General features: G+C 57.0%; 2 protein-coding genes across 10 annotated transcripts in view; one reads left to right on the top strand and one right to left on the bottom strand.

Moving 5' to 3' along the window:
- Window positions 1-1,088: 1,088 nt before the first annotated feature.
- On the bottom strand, window positions 1,089-20,370 carry RAB36 (RAB36, member RAS oncogene family). Of its 6 annotated transcripts, none has more exons than XM_089323448.1 (11): window positions 20,162-20,305; window positions 18,091-18,178; window positions 10,518-10,609; window positions 9,050-9,115; window positions 8,741-8,842; window positions 7,049-7,113; window positions 5,640-5,695; window positions 4,795-4,872; window positions 4,429-4,519; window positions 3,042-3,161; window positions 1,089-2,586 (listed from the first exon to the last, which is right to left on the bottom strand). In XM_089323448.1, exons 2-11 carry the CDS (start codon window positions 18,157-18,159, stop codon window positions 2,522-2,524), a joined length of 804 nt encoding a protein of 267 aa, XP_089179574.1. In that variant the 5' UTR covers window positions 18,160-18,178; window positions 20,162-20,305; the 3' UTR covers window positions 1,089-2,521. The 6 variants fall into 6 exon arrangements, with proteins under 6 accessions (XP_089179574.1, XP_089179579.1, XP_089179578.1 ...); XM_089323453.1 differs by having other exon boundaries at window positions 1,831-2,586; window positions 3,064-3,161; window positions 20,162-20,232; XM_089323452.1 differs by having other exon boundaries at window positions 1,831-2,586; window positions 3,064-3,161; window positions 10,559-10,609; window positions 20,162-20,200.
- Window positions 20,371-25,321: 4,951 nt separating this feature from the next.
- Window positions 25,322-25,564, top strand: part of RSPH14 (radial spoke head 14 homolog) — a 69,966-nt gene continuing 69,723 nt past the window's right edge. For 2 of the 4 annotated variants that reach the window (XM_089323235.1, XM_008250154.4), the window contains exon 1: window positions 25,322-25,422. The gene's annotated coding sequence lies outside the window, so the exon portion shown is untranslated. Of the gene's footprint in view, window positions 25,428-25,564 lie in introns of all 4 variants that reach the window. The other 2 variants (XM_008250155.4, XM_051837138.3) reach the window with 2 other exon arrangements.

The following is a 25,564-nucleotide window of genomic DNA, read 5'->3' as shown; positions in this document are numbered from 1 at the left end:
AGCTGGACCAGGAGTGAGGAAGAGGAGGACATGGTGCTCAGGCATGAGGTGTCCCCCCTTCAGCTCTCCGTGTCTGTCTCCCCATCCCGCAGGGAGCTGCGGTTACGTAAGCCCTGCCCCCCTCCATGCTCCTTGCTACAAGGGGACTTCCAGGAGCTCGTGGAACATAGCAAAGACCCTCACGCAACTACAGGGATGGCCACTGGCAGCCCTCTGGGTAAAATCAGAAAGGTGGACGCAAACCAGAAGACCTGTGCAGGGGGCGGCAAACGTGGGCCCGCCCATGTGAAAGACAATGGGGCAGCTGGTAGAGGACCCGCAGTCGGGGCGGCAGTTCGTCAGAGGGGCAGGCTGCCAGGCAGTGTGGACAGCGTGGGGCTACCCTGGCGATGCTGCACGCAAGCCGGCAAAGAGGGGGCCGTGCACACAGGAGACACAGGGGAATGCTGCCAGCTGCCCGCGACACCAGCTCAGCAGTGGGCAGTGCAACCCACAGAAGTGGGCCCTCCCATCTGCGTTTCATCCATTTCGTCTCTCTGGCGTTGTTTCACACCAAGCTCATCATTCCTTTAAAAGTGATTTATATAAAGAAGTGTGTTCCACAAGGGCACTTCTTAAAGAAGTTTATTAGGGTGCAAAAAATGGAGAAATTCATGCATGAGTTATCAAAAATCTCATGGAAATCAATATTCTGAATAAACTACACATCAATTTCAATTTTTTTTGCACCAAAATAAACTTTTTTAAAAAAATTATTGGGGCCAGTGCTGTGGCATAGCTGGTAAAAGCCTCCACCTACAATGCCGGCATCCCACACGGGCACCGGCTCGAGTCCTGGCTGCTCCACTTCTGATCTAGCTCCTTGGTATGGCCTGGGGAAACAGTAGAAGATGGCCCAAGTCCTTGGGTACCTGCACCCACTTGGCAGACTCAGAAGTTTCTGGCTCCTGACCAGCACAGCTCCTGCCATTGCGGCCATCTAGGGAGTGAACCAGCAGATGGAAGACCTCTCTCTGTCACTCTGCCTTTCAAAGACAGAGTGACAGAATGACCTCCCACCTGTGCTGATTCCCTCCCCCATACAGCTGGGGGTGGGCTGAGTCAAAGCCAAGAGCCAGCAACTCCATCCGGGCCTCCCGCAGGAGTGGCAAGGACTTGAGGACTTGAGCTGTCATCTGCAGCCTCCTGGGCACATTCGCAGGGAGCTGGACTGGAAGTGGACTGGCTGGGACTTGGACCGACTGATGCAGGATGTTGGTATCTCCAGCAGAGGCTTAATCCGCTGCATTGCAATGCCTACCCCTAAACTTGGCTTGTAGTGCCATTTGCACAAACTCTGTGAAGTACCTTCCCGTACACACAAAAAGAGAGGGCGGGCAATGGCAGTGCTCCTCCCTCCCTCCCTCTCTGTGCCATCTTTCAAGTAAATAAAATAGTTTTTTAAAAGAGTGTTCTTAAAAAAAAAAAAAAAAACTAAAAATATGGCTATTACAAAACTATGGAGCAATGAACAGAAAGTGATGCCCAGGCTTCCCCTTGGTTTTTGGCAACTGTTATGAGCTTAATTCTTTGATGAGCATCTGTAGTGTGCCAGGCACCAACCACAACATGCTCCCCAACACTTATCCGGCTGCCCACAGCACCAGGTAGGCGGTGAGTGGGCACAGCCCCTGGGCTGCAGGCATGCAGGGCAGGTGGAGGGCGGTGAGCTGCAGAGAGGCAGTGTTGATGGGCATGGAGGGCAGAGGGCCAGGGGGCCAGGGGGCAGGGTCATGCGTGCTGTGGGTGTGCAAGGGGAAGCAGTGGAGAGAGAGACATGTCAGACTCAGAGGGATTCCAGAGTACTTCCAAGATGTGCAGGCACCACTACAAAAGACCCCAAGAGACAGGCAGGACTGGTGGGCGAGAGGGATGGGGAGGCAACAGTTGGGTACCGGGCTGGCCTGGGCCATGGCACAGTGCTCCCGGATTCAGGAGCGAGTGATCCACGAATCTTCTTCCCACAGCACGGCTGGGTGAATCTGTCATCCCTATGGGCCAGTGGCTTGGGATGCCCCTCCCCGCCCACAGACTGGAGGCCGGGACCCCGGGGACTCCCATACGGGCCAGGAGGTGCTGACTCGGACAAGTCCCGCTTGCCTGGAACGCTGTGGTGAGGATTCTGAGGCCACGTCCAGGGTGGCTGGGAAGGAGGAACCCGCTGATGCAGGCCACGGATGAGGGATGTGGCTGTCCTGAGTTTGTGGTCCGGACCTGAGGTTGCTCAAGGTCAAGGGTGACCATCGGGTGACCCTGCAGGGAGGACTTTCGGGAGGTCCCTACAATGACCCTACCTAGCCGGTAGGGGGCAGTGTGGGGCCCCTGGGAGGCCAGTGGCGACCTTCTCGCTGGCTCCTGGCCTGCCCGAGAGGAGGCAGACGTGCTGTGGAGCTTGGGGCGCCACATCAGTTCTCCTCAGTCACAGAAGCCGCTGCCCACGCGCGTGCAGGGGGCCGGTGGGGGCCTGTGACACAGGCTCCTGCTAACAGCAGCCCAGGCTGGAGGACTGCTGGGTCTCTTGGGTCTCGGGTGGGCTTCCCTCCATCCCTGTGCGGAGGGGAGAAAGAGGTACAAGTTGGAGCCCTCCAAGCACCCTGTAGCACTGGGCAGGGGCCACTCCTTCCCTGACAGCCACAGCCATGAACCTCAGTTCCTAGGTTTGTGCTTCAGGCCCCGGATGACCTGGCACAGGCCGAGGCTGGGGAACATCGCAGGTGGCATGGGGATGGGAGAGCTGGACCTAGGACACGCCTGCAGGGCCCCAGATGCCCCAGTCCAGCCCATGAGGAGCCTATTAGGAGGCCAGGAGGGCCAGGCAGGTGTCTGAGCTGGTGGGCAGGGGCAGGGTAGCTACAGACCTGGGGCTGGGTGACAGCCCAGAACAGAGGGTCAAAGGAGGACATTAGGGTGCTGGGTTAAGGAAATGCAGGGTCCTGGGTTGGTGGACGTGGATTCCTGGTCACGAGCCTGCTGCCCAACCCACCAGCCTCGCCTGTACGCACGGATGAGGTCTCCATCGCCGACCTGGAGCCGGGCGCTGTTCCTCCTGTCCAGGTCCTGCAGCACTGACCGCTCGAACGCCAGGGCAGCGACACGGCTGAAGAACGCCTTCACGTTCTCCCCTGTGGGCCGGCGACACGGCTGTGACCCTGGCTGCCTCTGCCCATGCCCTGGATGTGTTTGGAGGTGGGCTCCCCCCAGGCTGGTGTGGGACCCCCTTTAGAGCGCTCCTGCCAGTCACAGTGAGGGCCCTGGGGGGCAGCTCCGCCCACCTGCAGAACCAGCTTCCCCACCTGGCTCGAGCCCCCTCCCACCTCTGAGTCTTCGTTGCCTGTGTCTACTCTTCCAATTGGTTGCCTCTGACCACCCGCTAGGGGCAGTTGCTGCCTGCGCCTGTCTCCATGCCTGTCCAGTGGGTCCGTGAGGCTCACCATGCTGCTGGCCCCTACAAGGCATCTTTGTACCCCCTCCTACAGGTGGAGGTGCTGCACAGGGAGCAGCCAGGGTTCCAGTCCCAAACACACTTACTCACTCTGCCTTTGTGCAGTTAACAACCTGCACAACCGCACGGGGCACGGTGAGCTTGCTGTTACTCTGACGAAGGAGGGTGGGTCCTCAGGGCACGAGCGACCTCTGTTGGGACGGAGCAGCAAGGGGGCACCTGGCACAGCACTGCCAGGTGTTCGCGCTGGGCTGGAGGAGGTGCTGCTGCGCTCAGCGCTCAGCCCTGAGGGCCAGACATCCACTTCCCCCTCCGCCAGGGGGCTCGATTCCTGAGCCCCCGGAGCTGCCTCTGGGCCAGGGACTGCACAGGATTCCACATACCCCGCAACTACCCGCAACTTCCCTAGTTCTTCCTCCTTGGCGTTTGTAATTTAAAGCACGTGTTTTCATTACAAAGGAAATGAGATGGACGGCGCCAGCCAGCTTCCCAGGCGGAGAGACTCAGGCTGGACGAGGCCGGGCAGCTTGCCCAGGGCTAGAGGGGGGCCGGTGAGGCCAGGGAGGAGCAGTGAGGAGTGGGACAGGTGAGAGCCGGGGCCAGGCGGCAACATCTCAGTGTTTAGACAAAACCCAGAAGGGGCAGCAGCTCCCGCATCTCTGGTCCCTCCCACCTGCCAGGTGCGGCCACACAGCCACCATGTACAGGTTCCAGGTGAGGGCTGTGTGTGGCTCCCAGCCCTGCCACTTCTTCCCCTGGGACCTGAGGGGTAACTCCGCAGGGGGAAGCAGAGCCTACCTCCCAGGTGGTAGTGGGGGCACTGTCCTCCACCCACCCATGAGGCAGGACTCCCAGACTCCTTCTAAAGGGATAGAGGTGCCACCAGGCCCCACGCCATGCCAGAGCCCCAGGAGGACCCACCACGGCGATGCCCCAAGCCCACTCACCTGTCTTGGCTGACACTGACCAGTACTCGGCCTGCATCTCACGGGCCAGCTGCACGGCCTCAGCTTCTGCCTGCTCACACGCCGCCCCTGACTGCGAGAAGTACCTGGCTGACCCAGCGTCCCGGCCTCCGGCAGGGATGCCCCTGCCTCTTCCCCACCCTGGCTCCCCCATCTCACCCTAGGACAATGGGGCGGCCTCACCATGGGGAGGGGGTCCACCCTTCTCTTGGGAGGCAGCACAGGGACCTGGAGTCCCTTCCCCTTCAGCCCCAAAGCCCGTGTCTTTGAACTCCAACTTTAGACGTGTGAGTCCCTCCCACTGCTCCTCGCCCACGGCCCTCCCGGCCCCAACACCGCTCCACTCACCAGAAGGTCCTTCTTGGTTCCCACGAGGAAGATGAGGCAGGAGCCTGCCTCGTTCTCCCTCAGTGCATCCTTCAGCCACTGTCTGGAAAGTACCGGGGTGGGGTGGGGGTGACATGGGCAGAGACATGTCACCCCCCTACCCAGAGGGGCCTACAGAAGACTAGGGGACAGGGTGCAGCCTCCAGGGCTGGGAGCACAGAGCGGGGAGGTGCAGGGAGGGTCCCTTGGCCCACGCTGCCAGAGGAGGGTGCTGGGCCTGGTGGGGGACAGTGAAGACCACCCCCCCGCCTTAGCCCTGGCTCTGCCTTTACCCTGTGAGACCTTGGGCGAATCCTGCTTTGCAATCAGCTCAAAAGATCACCTGGCCTCTTATTCACAGGGTTTGAGATGCTGGGTGTGAACACTCGGAATAAACATAGGATCGGGGCTTTGCTGGACTGTTCCAGATAGAAGCAAGATGCTCCCCCCAACCTCCGGCCGCGCTGGGATGGGCCACATCTCTGCCCAAGACAGCAAGGTCAAATTCATGTCCTGGACCAGGGCAAAGTGAACATGATGACTGCAGTGAAGGTGACTAAAGCGAGGCGCGGCCCTTGGGAACACATTCCCTCCCACCCCCCACCCCCATGGGGCTGCCCTGGCCGTGTGCCCCCTGGGAAGCAAGTCTCTAGGGGTAAGAGGGCAACTGGACAGGAAGTGGCCTGTGGGCAGCTGGTCTGGACAAAGTTTGCCCAGTTAACTCACACCTACTGCCGGGGGCCCAGCCTACCAGCCCAGGGTCTTGGGAAGCCCTTTTGGGCAGTCTCCTGAGCTTTGGGGGACCCTGAGGCCACAGTGCCTGGGACTTGCCTGGTATGTTCCAGGGTCTGTATGTCGGTGAGGTCAAAGGCCGAGACGATCACTGGACACGCAGTGGGGGGCAGGGGGAAGCACAGCCAATCAGCAGCAGGAAAGGCCAAGAGGGAGACCCAGGGGACTCCACTGGGGCATTCCCTGCTCCCAGGGTCCCCCGGATCCTGAGCAACTGCTGGGGTGGCCCCAGGCATTGGCCCTGGGGAGGAGACAACTCTGGCTGTCCCACAGACCCGCCCTCCCCTGCCTGCAGGGAGCAGGAAGCAGTGGGTGGATTTTGGTGTCAGACACCCTGTGCCACTTAGGGCAAAGGTTAGCACCAGTCGGGGGGAGGGTCTTAATGGTTGAGAGCCTCAGTTTCCCCGCCTGTCAACCGGAGGTGGGGGGTGTTCAACCTGAGCAGCTTTTGGCAAAACTGTTGGTCTGGAGTCTGACATGGGGCACTTACAACCAGTGGCAGCAACCAGCTGGAGGGAGACAACTGGTGGGGCTGGGTGGGAGGAAAACTGGGAGATGCGACCCCACCCTGGCCCCTTGTGTTGAGAGTGGTACCCCTAAGGGAGCCCCACCAGGATGACTGTGGGCACACACTGGCTCTCTACTGCCTCTAGTGGTGTGTGGGACCGGGCAGAGGGAGATGACAATGGCAATGAGGCATTTGGTTGCCTTGGCAGGGGTGTGCCAGGTGCCTCACACCTCTTCTTCCCAGGGGGTGGCTGCCCTGGGAGAGAGAGGCCTGCAGAGGTAACGGGTGCAGGAAGCCATCGTGGACGTGACCAAGCCAGAGCTCTGACCCCCAGGCTCAGGCTCGCGGAGTGTGTTTCCTGTTTCTGCCGCTTTCAGATCTGAATGAGCGTGCTGTGGCTTTGCACTACTGCGCAGGCGTAACCGGGCCTCACGCATCTCGAGTCTGGCTCAGAATGCTCTGGGCAACCCTTGCAAGCCTCCTGCTCCGATCCCGTCCTGTCTTCCTCCCGGGAGGCTGGGGTCGGCGTGGGGACTTTCCTGCCACCCAAAGTCCTGCCCAGTGCCTGGTCTGCCGTTGGCCCTGCCGGCCCCCACCTGGGTCCTGCCAGTCCTATATGGCCCACCTTCTGCCCCTCCTCTCCGGCTTTAGCCACCCCCACCCCCTGCTGAGACTAGACGAGCCTGTCCCCACCTCCCTGGAGTCTTGAGATGTCTTCAGTGCCTCCTTCTCCAGACTGGGGTTGCGACTTAAGGCGTGCACCCTCCACCACAGGGACCCTGAAGCCAGCCAAGGGCCCCAGCTTGGAGGTGGCTTCCCTGTCCCCAGTGTTTTCTCAGTGGCTCAAGGGGGACAGGAGCTCAGCACCCTTGCAGAGGACCTGGGCTTCCCACTGCTGCTTGAGGCTGAGGGCCCTGCCTTGGCACAACTACTCACCCTGGGCACCGCGATAGTAGGCGGACGCGATGCACTTGAACTTCTCCTGCCCGGCTGTGTCCCAGCTGTGCCATGGGAGAGAGGGGAAGGGAAAGAGTGGGGGCAGGTTAAGCAGTCGCAGTGTTCTAGGCCGACAGGCGAGTGGGACTGTGTGTGTGTGTGTAGGAGGCTCAGGGCCTGCAGGTGCACAGCCTCTAGGAAGTACCTGCTGGGAGCCAGCCATTCCTGTCCCCAGCTCCTTATGATGCTTTTGTGGGTGCCCTGGGCAGGCTTGTGGGGGGAGGGGCATAGTCCCCTGCCTGCACGGAGCTGCAGCTCAGGCCCTTCTGACTGCAGATGGAGCATATGGCGATGGAAGTTCACCTCAGAGGAGGCCTTGGGCTCCAAGCTGGGCTTCCAACTGTGGCTCTGCCACGTGCTCAGGTGTGGCAGGAGCCCCTGCTTCAGTGTGGGGGTGGGAGTGTCTGACAGGGACACTCCCCAGCCGCTCGGATCAGTCAGCTCTGGCTCTCTGGAGCACCATGTTGAGAAGGGCTCGGAAGTGGAGCACTGTGTCCACAGAAGAGAATGCAATCATTGATTGGTGATGTCTGCCAGGGGCACAGCATGGCAGAGGGGAAGGTGAACATGCCAAGATCTATTGGCTCTGGCTGGGAACAGGGCAGGTGGTCTATGTGCAAGGTGAGTCTGAAAATCCACGCTCCATCCATGAGACCACAGTTTAACTTCCTCAGGAAATGGAAGTGTAGACAAGTCTGAAACGATCCATGGATGGTCTGTTTTTTTTTTTTTTTTTTTTTTAATCAAGTGATCTAGCATGATGCAGCCTTTTGGGCTTCATTCTTTCATTAATTCCCTCATAAATTTTCCTTCCTTTCTGAAGATGCAGGGGTAGGCAGCTGGGAGGGGGCCAGAGGGTAGCTGGCAGTGGCTTCAAGATAAGGACAGAGCCCCTGTTTTACTGTGGCCAAGGCAGTGAGCTGGCCTCAGCCATTCCTTGCATGGCTCCCCCTGGGCTGCCCCGCCCTGGCATCCGTCAGCCTCCAGGTCCCTGAGGCCCACGGCCCCATGTGCCACGGCCTCCTTTGCTCCTGATTGCTGCCGTATTCTCCCCGGGCAGGATGGGCACCATGTGGCCCAGGACTACACGGGGGCATTGTGTCACCAGTTAGGAATGGACACCCACAGGATCTGCAGGCTGAGCCCAGGCAGGCAAGGGCGATGGAGGCATGAACCCAGGGAGGAACAGAGACCTGGAGATTGAGACCGAGGGTCGGGGGGTGGCCAAGAAAAGTGGGTGGAGCAGGGGCAGCCATTGAGCGTCCCAGGCCTGAGGAAGGGACTTGGATGGCAGGGGCTCTGCAGAGTGGGATCATGGGAGCTCCAGGTGGCAGAGGGGCAGGAGCCGGAGGCCACTGGGAGGTGGAAGCAGGTGGGCAGGTCTGACAACCCACACGAGACCATGACAGGGATGGAGCGGGTGTGTGGGCTGGGGACTTGGGGAGCTGGGAGGCCCAGTTCCACACATCCAACCCAGGCCCTGCTTGTCCAGACAGGGCCTTGCTGAGTGCCTTGGGGCACAGGGGAGAAGGAACTCGCCTAGGCCGTTCCCACGTGCCTCTGGGAAGGCCTCCCGTGAGCCAAGGGTGGGAACTGGCACAACACGACCTTGTTGACGAAGATGGGACTTACATCTGGAGGCTGTAGGGAACCCCGGCCACCTCAAAGCGCTCAATCTCAAAGTCCACCCCAATGGTGGCCTTGTAGTCCCGGTCAAACATATTCTTACAAAACCTGTGGGGGCGAGGACGTGGTTGTCAGAGGGGCGTCCTTTCGGACAGGAACACATGCAAAAGCTTTGCTCGTGAAGTCGGGTGGCAGACAACACCCACAGCAAGAGACCGCCCACCAGGCCGAGGGGGAGGGGCTCCCAGCGGCCCCCTGGCTGTTCTCTGGGCCTCCCAGGTAAAGGTGTGCCGACCTGGTGCCGGCAGGGCGCACCTGTGGATGAGGCTGGTCTTCCCCACGTAGAGATCGCCAACGACCACCACCTTGGACAGCTGGAGCCTGCGAGAAATATGCCCGTGTTGCTCTTGGGTGTGGTTCAAGGACATCTTTGCGACACGGGGCCCCTTCCCTTCCCTGAGCTCTCTGCTGGGGATGGCATCGTCCAGAGATGGCTCTCTGCTGGACGAGGGACAAGTCATAAAATGTCATAAAAATGTCAGAGAAAGACCCCGGGTGGGGCTGTGGCAGCCAAGAGCCATGTCTAAGCTGGCAGGGGGGAGCTGCCATGCAGAGGGTACAGGAAGACGGGGGCCCAGGAGTGGGTAGGCCGCCCCTGCAGCCTCCTGTGCACTCGCTGGGGCTGTGCACCTGTGCGGGCTCTGGCTCCTGACAAGCAGGAACTCCCTGACCAGGACACCATCACCTGCTCACTCAGTGGGGTCCGGAAGGGTCAGACAAGCCGAGGGGTGTGCCACGGAAAGGGACCTGGGCTCTGCACATCTGGGCTGTGGCTTGAGGCTAATCAGCTCTGGACCTGTTGGGCTCCCTAGCCACCCTGTCTCTCTCTCCCTCTCTCTGTCTCTGATTTGGCCTTCTGTGCTGGCACTTCCGGGACTGCTGACAATGCTTTAAGAGTTCCTGTAGCTCGGGTCCGAGTTGTGGCACTGGCAGCTTAAGCCGCCACATCTCAAATATCCAATGCCAGTTTGAGTCCTGGCTACTCTGTTTCCAAAATGGCTTCCAGCTAACGCACCTGGGAAAGCAGTGGAGGATGCTTCACCAGTACCTGGAAGTGGAAGTCCTTGGGCCCCTGCCACCCACGTGGGAGACCTGGATGGAGTTTTAGGCTGCTGGCTTTGGCCTGGTCCAGCCCACCGCAACTATCTGGGGGGTAAACCAGCAGATGGAAGATCTCTCTTTCCTCTCTCTCTCTCTCTCTCTCTCTCTGTAACTCTGCTTTTCAAATACATATTTTTTGAAAAATAAAAGGAAAGAAAAGAAGAAATAAACAGAACAATTGTTATAAAACCCTTGTGCCACTGGTGTCTGGTGCTACCAGTGTGAGAACAAGCAATAAGACAGGCCAGCTCTGGTGACATCCAGAAAGTCAAACCTACAACCTGTGAGCTGAGTTCCTGGGGCTCAGAAGCACAAAGGAGGGGCTGGGCATCAGGGGCAGTGGGGTGGGGGGTCAGAGAAGGCTCCCCGAGGTCCTGGCACTGACCAGCAAGGGACGGGAAAGCACGGGGAGTGGGACAGACAGAGGAGATGCACCTGCGCCACGGCCTCGGCCTGACAGCCCAGTCACTGTGGGACTCGGTGAGCAAAGGGCAGGTTGCCCCACACACAGACACCTGGGCAGGAGTGGTGTTTCGTCTGCTCATTCGTCCGTTCACATGGTCATTCACGCGCTCATTCCTTCTCGCTGTCTCTGCTCCCACCCAGCGCCCCGTGGGCTCACCCGACAGTCCCCGTGTCCCGGCGCTGGCAGGCTGTGCTGACCTGTCTGTCAAAGTGCTCCTTGAGTTGCAGGCAGGCGTCGGGCGTGTACCACTGCAAAGAAACAGACAGACAGACAGATGGGCACATCCTCCCGCCAGGCTGCAGCTCCAACCCCAAGCTGGGCAGCGAGGGAGTGTCTTAGTATTTGGCTATTAAGACGGGATGAGGGCCAGACGTGTGGCCTAGCGGTTAAGACACCAGCATTCCATATTGGAGGGTCTGGGTTCAACACCCAGCTCTGGCTCCTGACTCCAGCTTCCCGCTAACGTGGACCCCAGGAGGCAGCAGTGATGGCTCAAGGAATTGGGTCCCTGCTACCTGCTGTGGGAGACCTGGATTGAGTCCTGGCACCAGCTGAGAGGCCGCTTCAGGCATCCGGGGAGTGAACTAGCAGATGGGTGCTCTCTCTGTCCCTGTCCCTTTGTCTTTCTGCCTCTCAGACAAATAAATAAATTGGCACCGGTGTTGTGGTACAGTGGGTTAAGCTGCTGCTTGCGATGTGGGCATCCTGTATTGTAGTGCTGGTTCCAATCCGGCTTGCTCTGTTTCTGATCCAGCGCCCTGGGAAAGCAGCAGACAGTCACTCAAGTATGGGGTGCCCACCACCACATGGGGAGATCTGATTGGAGCGAGCTCTGAGCTCCTGGCTTCAGTCCGGTCTGGCCCAGGCTGCTGCAGCCATTAAGGGTGTGACCAGCAGATGTTAGATCTTTTGCTCTCTCTTTCTCTCACTCTTTGTCATTCTTTAAAATAAATAAATAGGGGCTGGCGCTGTGGTGTACTGGGTAAAGCTGCCACCTGCAGTGCTGGCATTCCATGTGGGTGCTGGTTCGAGTCCTGGTTGCTCCATTTCCTATCCAGCTCTCTGCTGTGGCCTGGGAAAGCAGTGGAAGATGGCCCAAGTCCTTGGGCCCCTGCACCTGTGTGGGAGGCCCAGTGGAAGCTCCTGGCTCCTGGCTTCAGATCAGCCCAGCTCTGGCTGTTGTGGGGAGTGAACCAGCAGATGGAAGACCTCTCTCTCTTTCTCTGCCTCTCTGTAACTCTGCCTTTCAAATAATGAATAAATATTTAAAAATTAATAAAACTTAAAAAGTCATCAGGACATAGGTGGGATGCATGCTTTGTTATATAATTAGAAAAAAAAAAAAAACGAAACTAAAAATGACTTCGAGTTTTTGCCATTGGGTTGACCACGGCAGAGCATGGACAGGGCGAGGCTGTGGGAAGAAACATGGAGGCTGCCGGCGAGCTCCTCGTGTACGGCAATGCTGCCCTTGGCTCTTTACTCGGTCCCGCCGGGCACCGCTTGACCCCACGGCTCGCCGCCCCAGCCCCAGGGTCTCTTCCGGGTTCTCAGGCATCAGTTTGGGTGCTGCCCTGGCCCCTCTGTCCTCTTAGCTTCAGCTGGTGGTGAGGCAAGCAGGACCGGGGGAAGGAGCCTTCGCAAAGGGCGAGTGATGAAACCGTTCGGGGCCCCGGCCTCCTCATCTTTAAAATGGGCTCCTCGTGAGAGCTCCCTTTCATGTGGTTGCTGGAGGAGTCCCTGAGTCACGCTGGTGAGCAGCCGGGTCGAGCAGCCCACACTCACGCGGAACAGCATCGACAACCTCGTGAGAGGCGCCTCTGAGCCTCGCCGTCCTGCCCCGGGAAACAGGGTCCTTGGTCCCACGAGACCCGGGCTGTTTGCGCCACTCATGCCTCTCTTCCTCGTGGCTTATGCATCACCAGTCCCTGTCACCTCAGCTACCTCTGTCGTGTGCTACAGGGAGAGCACCTGCCTGAGGTTTTGTCGTGGTGGAAGCCCTGGGGGGAACGCAGCCATGAGTCTGGGATTCGAAGCCTTTCTCTGTGGGTGTGGGGAGCAGGAACGTGGCAGGGGGGAGTTAAAGAAGGAAGAAGGGATGGGTGTTGCAGTACAGTGGCTAAGTGGCCAATCGGGACACCCACATCCCATACTGGAGTGCCAGGGTTTGAGACCTGCCTCTGCTTTTTTTTTTTTTTTTTTTTGACAGGCAGAGTGGACAGTGAGAGAGAGAGACAGAGAGAAAGGTCTTCCTTTGCCGTTGGTTCACCCTCCAATGGCCGCCGCGGCCGGCGCGCTGCGGCCGGCGCACCGCGCTGATCCGATGGCAGGAGCCAGGAGCCAGGTGCTTTTCCTGGTCTCCATGGGGTGCAGGGCCCAAGCACCTGGGCCATCCTCCACTGCACTCCCTGGCCACAGCAGAGAGCTGGCCTGGAAGAGGGGCAACCGGGACAGAATCCGGCGCCCCAACCGGGACTAGAACCCGGTGTGCCGGCGCCGCTAGGCGGAGGATTAGCCTAGTGAGCCGCGGCGCCGGCCTGCCTCCGCTTTTAATCTGGCTTCCTGATACTGCGCAACGGGGAAGGCAGCAGGTGACGGCTCAAGTAGGTGGGCCCCTGCCACCCACATGGGAGACCCAGCACCCAGCTTCACAGCTTCAGCCCTGGCTGTTACAGGCTTTCGGGGAGTGAACTAGAAGATGGGAGGTCCCCTCCTTCTCAGACAAAATAAACGCAGTAAAAGGTCACTCCACAGAGAGACGATCTCCCTCCATGTCTCTCTCAAGTCACATGCAGGTGACAGCTAACAGTAGGGTCTTATGGAACCTTCCAGAAGTGTGGGGAGCAGCCCGGACTGGACTGAGTTACTGGAATTAGGACTTATTCTATGCATCTGCTCTCCCACAATATGGCGCTGGGAGAGAAGTAAACAGCTTCCGCACAGCTGCCTCCTGTTCAGCTAATAAACTGTAGGACTTGCTCCTGATTGGAGGAGAGCAGCGTACTCGGCGTGTGGGCAGCCGAGTTAGGATTGGCGGAGGAGGACTATAAAGGAGGAGAGAGACGGCATGCACAGGGAACATCTAAGGGGAACATCTAGCTGAAGGAACACCCGTGCAGCCCCCGAGAGACCCGGCCGGCGGTGTGCCGCTCCCCTGCGGAAGTGGGGAATGTGGCCAGGGGGAACTGCCCTTCCACGGAGGTGGAAGGGATAGTAGCCAACCCGGGAAGAACCAGCAGCAAACCCGGGGAGGGCCGAGCAGACGAAAGAACAGCGCAGGGTCCTGTGTTGCTCCTCCACGAAGAGGGGGAGCGACATAATGGTGCCGTGACTCGGATAGGAAACCTAGCTCGGATAGGAAACCTAGAACGGATAGGAAACCTAGGACGGATATGAAACTTAGGAGGGAAGAAACGGGAAGAAATGGGAAAATACCGGAGAGAGAGACTAGCAAACAGCCTAGGGAAAAGCCGGACGAAAAGGGTGCCGGAAGAAGCTATTGAAAGCCTAGGCATAGACTCAGATACGGACTACGGGGGGAAGCTGGGAGAAATCTCTAAGGTCGAAAGCGAAAGTGAAAGCTAGAACAAACAGACTCGGATGCAAGCGAAAGTGAAAGCTAGAACAAACAGACTCGGATGTGAACTGTGGGGAGAGGCCAGGAGAAATGAGGGAGGAGTATTGTTGGAGGAAAGCTTGGGGAAACATACCGGGTAGAGAAAAATGTTAGGGAAATTGAAGCCGCGGGGGGCAGGCCGAGGCGGAAATGAAAGCCACTTTGGGATTCTCAAGTTAGCCCGGGAATAGGGGGCGAAAAGTTGAAACCAGAAGCTGAAACGTAAGCCAGATTGGGATCCGTCTGATTAGCCCGGGGAGCAAAGGACGGGAAGCCAAATCATGGGGCGGAGACGTATGCTGGGTTGAATTCGTCAGGCTAGCCCGGGGAACTTAGATTGAATGCTAGTGGCGGACACGTAAGCTACGCTGTGTGACTCGCGGAGGCTGCCGCGCGCAGACAGAGTGTGCGGGGCTCAAGTACATAGGGAACGCGGGGCTGGCGCGAGGCCGTGGTTCAGACGCGAAAGGGTTAAGTGCGAGACCGCGGAGTGTGCGCGCAAAGCCGAGCCACGCAGATGAGAGAGGCGCTGGCTGAAGCGGCGCAGAGCCGGGAAGCTGCCGGCAGGGCGAGGCGCCGGGAAGCTGCAGGGATAAGAGAAATAGAAGTTTAGAAGCAAAGTGAGAGAAATAGGAACGCTGGAAGATAGAAGTAAAATGGGAGAAATAGGAATGCCCGGAGATAGAGAAATAGAGAAATAGAAAGGCCTCCCCTCAACATGGCAATGAGAGAGCTTGGATTTGGTCTGCCTGATTAAGGCGGTAAGCGCCAGCAGGCGGCTCGACCAGAGTATGAGCCGCAGGTCACCGAACACAGGCACGCATCAGCGCCTAAAAACCTCCTCACAACATGGCGAAGAGAGGACCCGGATTCGGTTTGCCTGATTGATAGGACTTGTAAGAACCTGTGGCAACTCTAGCAAGTAGAGCAGAGTGTGTGCCGCGGGACACCGAAGACAGGCGTGTATCAACGCCAAAAAATAAAAAGAAAGGGGGATCTGTGGGGAGCAGCCCGGACTGGACTGAGTTACTGGAATTAGGACTTATTCTATGCATCTGCTCTCCCACAATATGGCGCTGGGAGAGAAGTAAACAGCTTCCGCACAGCTGCCTCCAGTTCAGCTAATAAACTGTAGGACTTGCTCCTGATTGGAGGAGAGCAGCGTACTCGGTGTGTGGGCAGCCGAGTTAGGATTGGCGGAGGAGGACTATAAAGGAGGAGAGAGACGGCATGCACAGGGAACATCTAAGGGGAACATCTAGCTGAAGGAACACCCGTGCAGCCCCCGAGAGACCCGGCCGGCGGTGTGCCGCTCCCCTGCGGAAGTGGGGAATGTGGCCAGGGGGAACTGCCCTTCCACGGAGGTGGAAGGGATAGTAGCCAACCCGGGAAGAACCAGCAGCAAACCCGGGGAGGGCCGAGCAGACGAAAGAACAGCGCAGGGTCTTGTGTTGTTCCTCCATGAAGAGGGGGAGCGACACAGAAGTATTTCCTGCGTGCATGAACAGACACAGAAATTTCTTGTCTCCCTTTCTTCTTTTTTCTAAACACATGAGAGCATGCTATACACACTCAATTACATGCCGTTCCACTCCTGGCATTTTTACCCAACAATTCACTTTGGTCGACTTCGACTGCAGCAGAAGTGGCACTGTGTACGCAGCCCCCTCTTGGAGGACATTTCTGTAGGGTTTGACCTGCTCTTAGAAACTGCTGCAGGTGGCGCCGTGGCTCAATAGGCTAATCCTCCACCTAGCTGCGCCGGCACACCGGGTTCTAGTCCCGGTTGGGGCGCCGGATTCTGTCCCGGTTGCCCCTCTTCCAGGCCAGCTCTCTGCTGTGGCCAGGGAGTGCAGTGGAGGATGGCCCAAGTACTTGGGCCCTGCACCCCATGGGAGACCAGGAGAAGCACCTGGCTCCTGCCTTCGGATCAGCGCGGTATGCCAGCTGCAGCGTGGCGGCCATTGGAGGGTGAACCAACAGCAAAAGAAGACCTTTTTCTCTGTCTCTCTCTCTCACTATCCACTCTGCCTGTCAAAACAAAAACAAAAACAAAACAAACAAACAAACAAACAAAAAAACTGCTGCAGGGGCCAGCACTGTAGAGCAGTGGGTGAAGCCAGAGCTTCTAGCACCAGAGTCCCATATCAGAGCCCCGGCACAAGTCCCAAGTCTTGGCTGCTCTGCTCCCAATAAGCTTCCTGCTGATGCGCCAGGAGACGGCCCAAGTACTTGGGCCCCTGCCACTGTGTAGGAAACCAGGATGGAGTTCTGGGCTCCTGGCTTTGGCCTAACCAGGACCTGGCTGCTGTGGTCATTTGGGGGAGTGAATCAGTATATGGAGGATCTCTGTCTCTCTCTCTTTTGATGCTTTGCCTTTCAAACAGATAATTTTTTTAAAAAAATTTGTTTATTTGGAAGTCAGAGTTAGAGAGAGAGAGATTTCAATCTTTCGTTGGTTGGTTCACTCCCTAAATGGCCACAATAGCCAAGGCTGGGCCTGGGGAGAGCCAGGAGCTTCATCTGGGTCTCCCACGTGGGTGCAAGGACCCAAGCATTTGAGCCATCTCCCGCTGTTCTTCCAGATGCATAAGCAGAGAGCTGGACTGGAAGTGGAGCAGCCAGGACTGTAACCGGGGCCCGCATGGGATGCTGGTGTTGCTGGCGGTGGCTTAACCCACTCCACCACAATGCCAGCTACGAAATAAATTTTTTTAAAAAGATGCAATAAAAAAATCTGCAGTACCTGGCCTCGTGCACACTGTACACCTGTGCCAGCAAACCTGCTGAGAAAACTCCTAGAAATAGAATGCTGGGTCAGCAGGCAGGGCCTCTGCAGTGTTGGTAAATCTTGTCCCACTGCACCCTTCAGAGTGTGTGCTGATTTGTTCCTGTTGTAATTAATATATTAAAAAGTTTATTTATTTAAAGGCAAAAAGAGACAGAGAGTGTGAGTGTCAGAGAGACAGAGACACACAGACAGAGATCTTCCATTTGTTGGTTTGTTCCCCAGATGCCTGCAACAGGTGAGGCTGGGCCAGGCTGAAGCCAGGCGCCTGGAACTCAATCCAGGTTCCCACATTTGTGGCAGGGGATCGAGTCCTTGTGATGTCTCTTGCTCTTCCTAGTGTATGAATTAGCAGGAAGCGGAAATGGGAAGTGGAGCTGGGACTCAAAATGCCGGGACTCTGAAAGGGAAAGGGACCAGGCATCCCAGGTGGTACCTTAACCTCTGGGTCACACACCTGCTCCTTAATATTGGATTTTATTTTATATCATTTTTATAAAAATGATTCACTTATTTATTTGAAAGACAGGGTTGCAGAGAGAGAAAGAAGGAGAAATAGAGAACAAGATCTTCAATATGCTGGTTCATTCCCCAAATGGCCACAATGCCTGAAGCTGCGCTGATCCGAAGCCAGGAGCCAGGTACTCCTTCCTGTTCTCTCACGCAGGTGCAGGGGCCCAAGCACCTGGGCCATCCTCCACTGCCTTCCTGGGCCACAGCAGAGAGCTGGACTGGAAGAGGAGCAGCTGGGACATGAACCAGTGCCCACATGGGGTGCTGGCATCGCAGGCGGTGGCTTAACCCACTGCACCACAGTGCCAGCCCCAATATTGGATTTTAACACAGGCAGGAGAAAATTGTGAGTTTTCAGCAGAAACTGAAGGCAGAATGGCAAGGGGGAAGAGAGTCCCGTTCTGGTCACAGTCATGACAATGGAGACCGCGACGGCAGATTTACTGCAGCCCAGGTACCCGACGTGAGGAATTCTCACGGAACAGCAGCTGTGAGAGGCGGAGCAGCTTCCTCACGGTCACACAGCACAGGGACAAGATCAGGACCGTCTGCCTACAAAGTCTGAGCCCTTGGAACCTCCATGCCACAACCGCCCTGTGTGACACAAGCCTGGTGTCACCATTAACTTGCCGGCCTGCTTTGGGTAAGCCTACACCAGTTTCCTGGCTTCTCAAGAACTCTGGTCAACGAGGCGAGAGACATGCCTCCCTGGTTCACCTGCTGTTATTTCTGGGGTGAGTGCAGGCTGTGGGGAGGAAGCTGGATGGGGCCACAGCTGTCAGGAGAGCAACACCGACAAACACGGACCCTACCTTAGGGAAGCTGGTGATGACACGGTCCCGGCTCACAGGGGGGCCCACAGGTGTCAGGGAGGACCTCATTCTTCCAGAGTCCTGTGGACTGAAATCAGGGCACAGAGCACGTTAAATGAACTGTGTACAAGGGGGCTGGCGCTGTGGTGTAGCAGGTAAAGACGCCATCTGCAATGCCGGCATCCCATATGGGTACCAGTTCGAGACCTGGCTGCTCCACTTCCCATCCAGCTCTCTGCTATGGCCTGGGAAAGCGGTGGAAGATGGTCCAAGTGCTTGGGCCCCTGCACCCACATGGGATACCCGGAGGAAGCTCCTGGCTTAGGATCAGCCCAGCTCCAGCCGTTGTGGCCATTTGGGGAGTGAACCAGCAGGTGGAAGACCTCTCTCTCTCCCCCTCTGTCTGTTAACTCTGCCTCTCAAATAATTCTTTTAAAGCCCATCCTTTACCCGAGTGAGCACAAGTAGAGTCCCTGTGCTTTAACCCTAGAAGGAAAGTCCTTTCGGGATGACCAATCTGCCTGCTGTTTTCTGTTTCTGCTTTCCTTATAAAATCCACCCCCTCGGCTCAGCTCACAGGAACACCCACTCTATCTTATAAAAGGAGGTGTTGCTCAATTCTAGACTTGCAAGTAAAAGCCAATTAAGATCTTGCTAAATTTGCTGCAATTCCATATTTCCAAGAAAGTTAGGGAGACATGCAAGCCTGGGGATTCACCCACAGTTTCTGCCTAAACTTTTCATCAGCTTTAAAACCAGATCCAGGGGCTGGCAGTGTGGTTTAGTGATTAAGCCGCTGCCTGTGCCACGGGCTTCCCATATAGGTGCCGGTTCAAGTCTCAGCTGCTCCACTTCCAATCCAGCTCCTGGCTAACGTGCCTGGGAAAGCAGTGGAGGATGGCCCAGGTGCTTGGGCCCCTGCAACCCACGTGGGAGACCCAGTGGAAGTTCCTGGCTTTGGCCTGGCCCAGCTCCAGTCATTGGGGCCATTTGGGGAGTGAACCAGTGGATGGAAGACCTCTCTGTCCCTCCCTCTCTCTCTGTAACTCTGCCTTTCAAATAAATATTCTTGGGGGAAAAAAACGAGGCCGGCGCTGTGGCATAGTGGGTAAAGTCACCACCTGCAGTGCCAGCATCCCATATGGGCAAAGGTTCTAGTCCTGGCTGCTCCTCTTCCGATCCAGCTCTCTGCTGTGGCCTGGGAAAGTAGTGGAAGATGGCCTAAGTCCTTAGGCCCCTGTACCTGCATGGGAGACCCGGAAGAAGTTCCTGGCTTTGGATTGGCCAGCTCTGGCTGTTGCAGCCAACTGGGGAGTGAACCAGTGGATGGAAGACCTCTCTCTCTTTCTCTCTCTGCCTCTCCTTCTCTCTTTGCGTAACTCTTTCAAATAAATAAATAAATATAAAAAAAACACCCAAAACCAAACCAAACTAAAAACATATCCAAGCCTCCCTCTGCCAGAGGTCACCGGGACACCGGACCTCAGGCCATCTCTGTCCATTCAGGGAGTACGGAAGGGTCGGGGTGGGCCGGCCTGCCTAGGAGTCAGAAGACCTGACAGGTGTCTCTGGGAAAGAGACCCAGCTCTGAGCTTCCTCCACCGGGTGGGAGGCGCGGTGCAAACACCAGGCCTTGGAAGCAGCGTGGGGGAGGGATGCCCGTTCCCACTCCGTGACCTGGGCGGGCTGGACAGGGGCGGGGGGCTTAAGTTCCCGCCAACAGGCCTCTCCCCAGGAAGTCCCCCCCAACACACGCAGCGCCGGCCCCTCGAGCCTACTGCACCGCCCGCCTCCATCTCCTTCTCCCGTCCAGCCTCCTCTGCCGTCAGGATGGCCTCGCCCACGGCTTGTTCTTGTCCTTCCCTTCCCATCGCTCCCAGCTCCCTCCCGGTCCAGCGCGGGCCTGGCGCAGATGCGGGGCACCCAGGCCATGCGGACGCCCCGGGCTGCAGGCCGAGTTCACGTTCCTGGGCGGGTGGGGATGCGGGAGGTGAGACACGGTGGAGCACACGACGCGCTGGGGACCCCGGCCTCCCGGACGTGCCTGCACCAGATGAGGGTCTGGACTCACCCGCAGCGCCCGCGAACGCTCCGAGTTCCGCGCCGCCTCAGCTGGCCGCACCCGCGGCCCGGGATCTCTACGGCAACGCAGGCCACGCGGGAACCGCGCGAATCTGACCAATCCCAGACGTCGGGGGCGGGGCCTGGGCGGGGTTGGCCGCGGAGCGAGTCCGGCGGGCAGTCAGAACCGGCGATCACCATGGCGACGAGAGCCTCCCGGGAGGAGTCCGGGCGCGTGAGACTCCAGGGAGTTGGCGGAGATCATCATGGCAACGAGGGCGGTGCTGGATCCGCAGGCGGCAGGCGGAGTCACGGAGACCAGAGGGTGGGGCTTGGGGTATAGGGGCGGGGCCTGGGCGGGGCGGACTGAGCCTCTGATCGCCTTGGTGGAGAGGCTTGGTGGCACGCATAATACTATTGGCATGGGGCCGGCGGTATGGAGCAGCGGGTAAAGCGGCCGCCTGCGATGCCGGTTCGAGTCCCGGCTGCTCCACTTCCAATCCAGCTCCCCGTTAGCCTGGGAAAAGCAGAGGAGGAAGGCCCTAATGGTTGGGCCCCTGCCACCCATGAGGGAGACCTGGATGAAGCTGTCGCTCTGGCCTGGCCCAGTCCTGGCCGTTGGGGAGCGAACGATTGATGGAAGATCTCTCTGTCTCTCCTCTCTGTAACTCTTTCAAATAAATAAATCTTTTAAAAAATTGGCAGTAGTTTCGGTGTTTAATTGGAGTTAAGCACCCAGCAGCGACAAGAGATGGACATGCCTACCATCTACTGACTTTAATTTGCATAATTGTGAATCCAGGGTTGTCTGAGTGACATATGTCCGGCTGCTGGAGTTCATGCTACAAAATTAATTTCCTTAATTGATGCCTGTCGAACAGCTGGCCAGAGTCACTGAGCCTCTCTGTAAATTAGTTTCCATTTGGAAGGAAATGGAAAAGGATTTTCGGGTTTCCCAGCCTTGAAAGTCTACTTGTTTCCCAGATAAGGAGAGAAAGTGAGTTACAACTCGTGAGTTACAACTCCAGCTGGAAGCCACCTCTGTAGGCTTCCCACCATCTTTCCCTTTTTTGTGACAGGCAGAGTGGACAGTGAGAGAGAGACAGAGAGAAAGGTCTTCCTTTTCCGTTGGTTCACCCCCCACAATGGCCGCTGTGGCCGGCGCACCGCGCTGATCCAAAGCCAGGAGCCTGGTGCTTCTCCTGGTCTCCCATGCGGGTGCAGGGCCCAAGCACTTGGGCCATCCTCCACTGCACTCCCGGGCCACAGCAGAGAGGAGCAACCGGGACAGAATCCAGCGCCCCGACCGGGACTAGAACCCGTTGTGTCGGCGCCACAGGCGGAGGATTAGCCTAGTGAGCCGCGACGCCAGCCCCCACCGTCTTTCTGAAAACACCGGGAAGCTCTGGGTTGGAGAGCTCCCTCAGGCTAGTCTCTGTATCACCACGTGGAATCCTTGGCCTTCGCTCAGCCATCTTCAGTTCAAACATGCTGGCAGTTGATGTTGATGATCTTTGTTAATGAGTTTCACCAGTAAGTCCTCAGGCTTAAGGGATTGAACTCGGGTGAGCTGCTCTACTACTGGAATCTCAGTTTACCCAGCTGTAAAATGGACCCAATTTTCTACCCCAAGTGTTTGTCTTGAGGTTCGAATGGGATAATGAATGGGTTTTTATATCGTAAAACCTGGCTCAGGTCTGTTAACTACTCATTTGTTATACATTTGCTGAAAGTCCTATGCCTGGCACTCGGGAGGCAAAGAAACGGAACGGACATGGTCTCTACCCTCAGGGAAGTTGGAGTTTGCTGGGGAGGACAAAGAAATAAATAGAGAAGTAAGAAAAAGACAGAGTGCCAGCGGGGTGATTAAGCTACAGCATCACTTATTAATTTGGCTTGTAGAGAAGGAAGGCTTCCTGGAGGAAGTGTCCAGCAAGCTGTGTCCCGAGGACACAGAGGCAGTTAGTGCTAAGGCAGTTCAGGCTGCAGAAGGAGCTGGCCATTTGGGAGACTGAGAAGAGAGTTCAGGAGTAGGCATTGTAACAGGGGTGAAGACACCTCCTGGGGGGCAGCACTGTGGCATAGTGGGTTAAGCTTCTGCCTACAGTGCCAGGATTCCATATGGACACTGGTTCAAGTCCTGGCTGCTCCACTTCCAATCCAGCTCTCTGCTATGGCCTGGGAAAACAGTATAACATGGTCCAAGTCCTTGGGCCTCTGCACCCACATGCGAGACCCAGAAGAAGCTCCTGGCTTCGGATTGGCCCAGCTCCAACTCTTTCCTCCAATGGGGGAGTGAACCAGTGGATGGAAGACCTCTCTCTCTGTCTCTCCCTCTCTGTAACACTACCTCTCAAATAAATAAAATTCTTTTTTTAAAAAAAGACAGCTCTTGGAAAACCACATCCTGTATCATAGTGCCTTTTTAAGAAAATATTTATTTATTGAAAGGCACAGTTGGAGAGGGGGAGGGAGAGGGGGAGGGGGAGGGGGAGGGGGAGGGGGAGGGGGAGGGGGAGGGGGAGGGGGAGGGGGAGGGGGAGGGAGAGGGAGTCTTTCATATGCTGGTTCACTCCCCAAATGGCTGCAGTGGTTGGGGCTGGGCTGATCCGAAGCCAGGAGCCAGGAGCTTCTTCTAGGTTTCCCAAGTGGGTGCAGGGCCCAAGTGATACCGACTTGCTCATTAATATTTCTGAAATTAATAAGCAGTGTGGGTCATTGCCATGAATTCAGAGAAGAATTCTGAATGCTGGCTCAGATAGACCAGACGACACGGTAAATTTTTAAGCTTTTTATTCAGTGGGAGACTGTGGGGAGCAACTCGAACTAGACTAAGTTACTGGAATTAAGACTTATTCTATGCATCTGCTCTCCCACAATATGGCGCTGAGAAGGGAGTAAACAACTTCTACGCAGCTGCCTCTCGCCAACTTGAGAGATGACCTGCAGGAGCTGATCCTGCTCCTGATTGGAGGAGAGCAGCGTACTCGGCGTGTGGGTAGCAGAGTTGGGATTGGTGGAAGAGGACTATAAAGGAGGAGAGAGACAACATGCACCAGGAACATCTAAAGGGAACATCCGAATAACATCTGGGCAGCCCCTGAGAGAGCCGGCCAGCAGTGAGCCACTCCCCCGCGGAGGTGGGGAAAGTGGCAGGGGGAACCGCCCTTCCACAGAGGTGGAAGGATCGGCAGCCAACCCGGGAAGAACCAGCAGCCAACCCGGGAAGGGCCGAGCAGACAAAAGGACAGCGCAGGGTCCTGTGTCGTTCCTCCGTGAAGAGGGGGAGCGACAGGAGACGTGCGTAAGAGAGTGAGGGCTCTAAGAGAGAAGGGAAGTCTAGATCTACACTGAGCAGAGAGGTGGCCAAAAGCCATGTGCAGCAAGCATTTGGCCAAGAGCAGTTACACGCAGCTTATCCCAAGCAGCAAAGCAGAGGCAGAGCTCGCTGGCGGCCCAAAGGCCACGTACCCCGAAGGCGCAGGGCAACAAAGGTCCATAATGGGGAAAACTGGCCGGCCCACCTTGTTTCAGGCCTTTTATCCACTTCCAAAGGGGCGTGGTTACATAGCCTGATGGGCGGGTGGGCTGAGATCACACAGGGGGAGCGTGGTCTTCCAGCTCCCAAATTTAATCAATTTGATCCTATCTGCCTGCCTACATCACAAGGACTTGGACCATCTTGGCTGCTTTCCCAGTGCAGGGAGCTGGATGGGAAGTGGAGCAGCCAGGACTAGAACCAGTGCCCATATGAGATGCTGGCACTGTAGGTGGCAGCTTTACCCACTCTGCCGTAGTGCCTTGATTCCAGTCCCAGCCCAGTTCCACTTCCAGCTTCCTGGGAGGTAGCATGTGGGAGACCTGGATGGAGTTTTAGGCTCCTGGCTTCAGCCTAGCTCAGCCCTGGCAGTTGTAGGCATTTGGGGAGTAAACCCAAATGGAAGTGGATGGAAAATCTTTCTCTCTCTCTCTCTCTCTCTCCCTCTCTCTCTCACACACACAAACACACAAATAAAAATAAATAAATAAATAAATACAATTCAAAGGAGAGAGCCCAGATGACTGGAAGAAGCCACTTCCAAGGGATCTGAGCAGCCAGCTGGGGGCTTGGACTCAGACCTGAGATCAGTGGGGAGCTCAGGGAGGATTTTTCACAGGTGGCAGTGGCTGCGTCTGGCTTGCTTTTTTTTTTTTTTTTTAACAAGGATTTATTTATTTGTTTGAAAGGCAGAATTACAGAGAGGCAGAGGCAAAGAGAGAGAGAGAGAGAGAGAGAGAGAGAGAGGTCTTCCATCCGCTGATTCACTCCCCAAATGGCTGCAGTGGTTGGAACTGGGCTGATCTGAAGCCAGGAGCCTGGAGCTTCTTCCAGGTCTCCCACGAGGGTGCAGGGGCCCAAGGACTTGGGCCATCTTCCACCGCTTTCCCAGGCCACAGCAGAGAGCTGGATTGGAAGTGGAGCAGCTGGGTCTCAAACCAGTGCCCCTAGGGGATGCCGGTGCTGCAAGTGGTGGCTTTATCCACTAAGCCACAGCGCCGGCTCTTCTGGCTCGCTTTTGAGAACAGCAGTGTGTTGGGTCCAGCACAGGGTGAACCTTTGTCATTCCGACGGTGAGCTTGAAGAAAAAGGAGCAAAAGGGGCCAGCGCTGTGGTTCAGTGGGTTAATCACTGCTGTGACACCGGCATACCCTATTGGAGTAACAGTTCAAGCTCCAGCGACTCTGCTTCCAATCCAGCTTCTTGCTAATGAGCTTGGGAAGGCAGTGGAAGATCTTCCAAGTACGTGGGAGACCAGGATGGAACTCCTGGCTCCTGGCTTCGGCTTGGCCTTGATTCAGACCTGGCAATTGGTGGCCATCTGGGGAGTGAACCAGGGCATGCAAGATTTGTCTCTCTCTGCTCTGTGACATTCTGCCTTTCGCGTGACTGTAGGAAGCTACTACTGACCGTCTGAGGCTTTTGTCCCTAGGATTTAATCTGAAGATCAAAGGCATGCAAAGCGCTCAATATAGAGAACATCGTAGCTAAGCCACTCTGTCTCCCTTCCGTACCTGGGAACAAAGCTGAGCCGCCTTTTGTTCCCCCCACAGTAACCCCGTAAATTATTACAGTTCCCCCTTGGCAGCAGGTCCTAGCCTGGGGCTGTTAGCGCCTGCGCAGAGGGAGACGCAGCAGACGCTTCCCGGTCGCTTAGCAACTGGGTCACCTAGCAACGGGCCCGCACACTACCAGCTGGCCGGCGCCAGGAGGCAGCTGGTGCGCTGAGGCAGGTGAGGTGGGTGGCGGCGGGACAGGGGCCCGGGATAGGGTGGAGGGGGTCCCCTAACCCACCCAAGGCTCGTGTGTCCCAGCACCCCCCCCCCCGCCCCAGTCGTGCTCTTTCACCCCGCAGCCGTGCCCTTTACAGGAGGG

The sequence above is a fragment of the Oryctolagus cuniculus genome, chromosome 21 (genome assembly GCF_051225735.1).
Source record: "Oryctolagus cuniculus isolate XC-2025 breed Fujian yellow rabbit chromosome 21, ASM5122573v1, whole genome shotgun sequence".
Lineage (NCBI taxonomy): Eukaryota > Metazoa > Chordata > Mammalia > Lagomorpha > Leporidae > Oryctolagus > Oryctolagus cuniculus.
Note: the sequence above shows the minus strand (reverse complement) of the source record. Positions and strands in the feature narration are given on the sequence as shown.

Coding starts and splice junctions, on each gene's coding strand:
- RAB36 (XM_089323450.1), bottom strand. CDS start 20,352: ATGGTGATCGCCGGTTCTGACTGCCCGCCGGACTCGCTCCGCGGCCAA. Junction 9,116..10,558: donor AGGAGCACTTTGACAGACAG/GTCAGCACAGCC, acceptor TATTTCTCGCAG/GCTCCAGCTGTCCAAGGTGG. Junction 5,696..7,048: donor CTACTATCGCGGTGCCCAGG/GTGAGTAGTTGT, acceptor CTGCGTGTCCAG/TGATCGTCTCGGCCTTTGAC.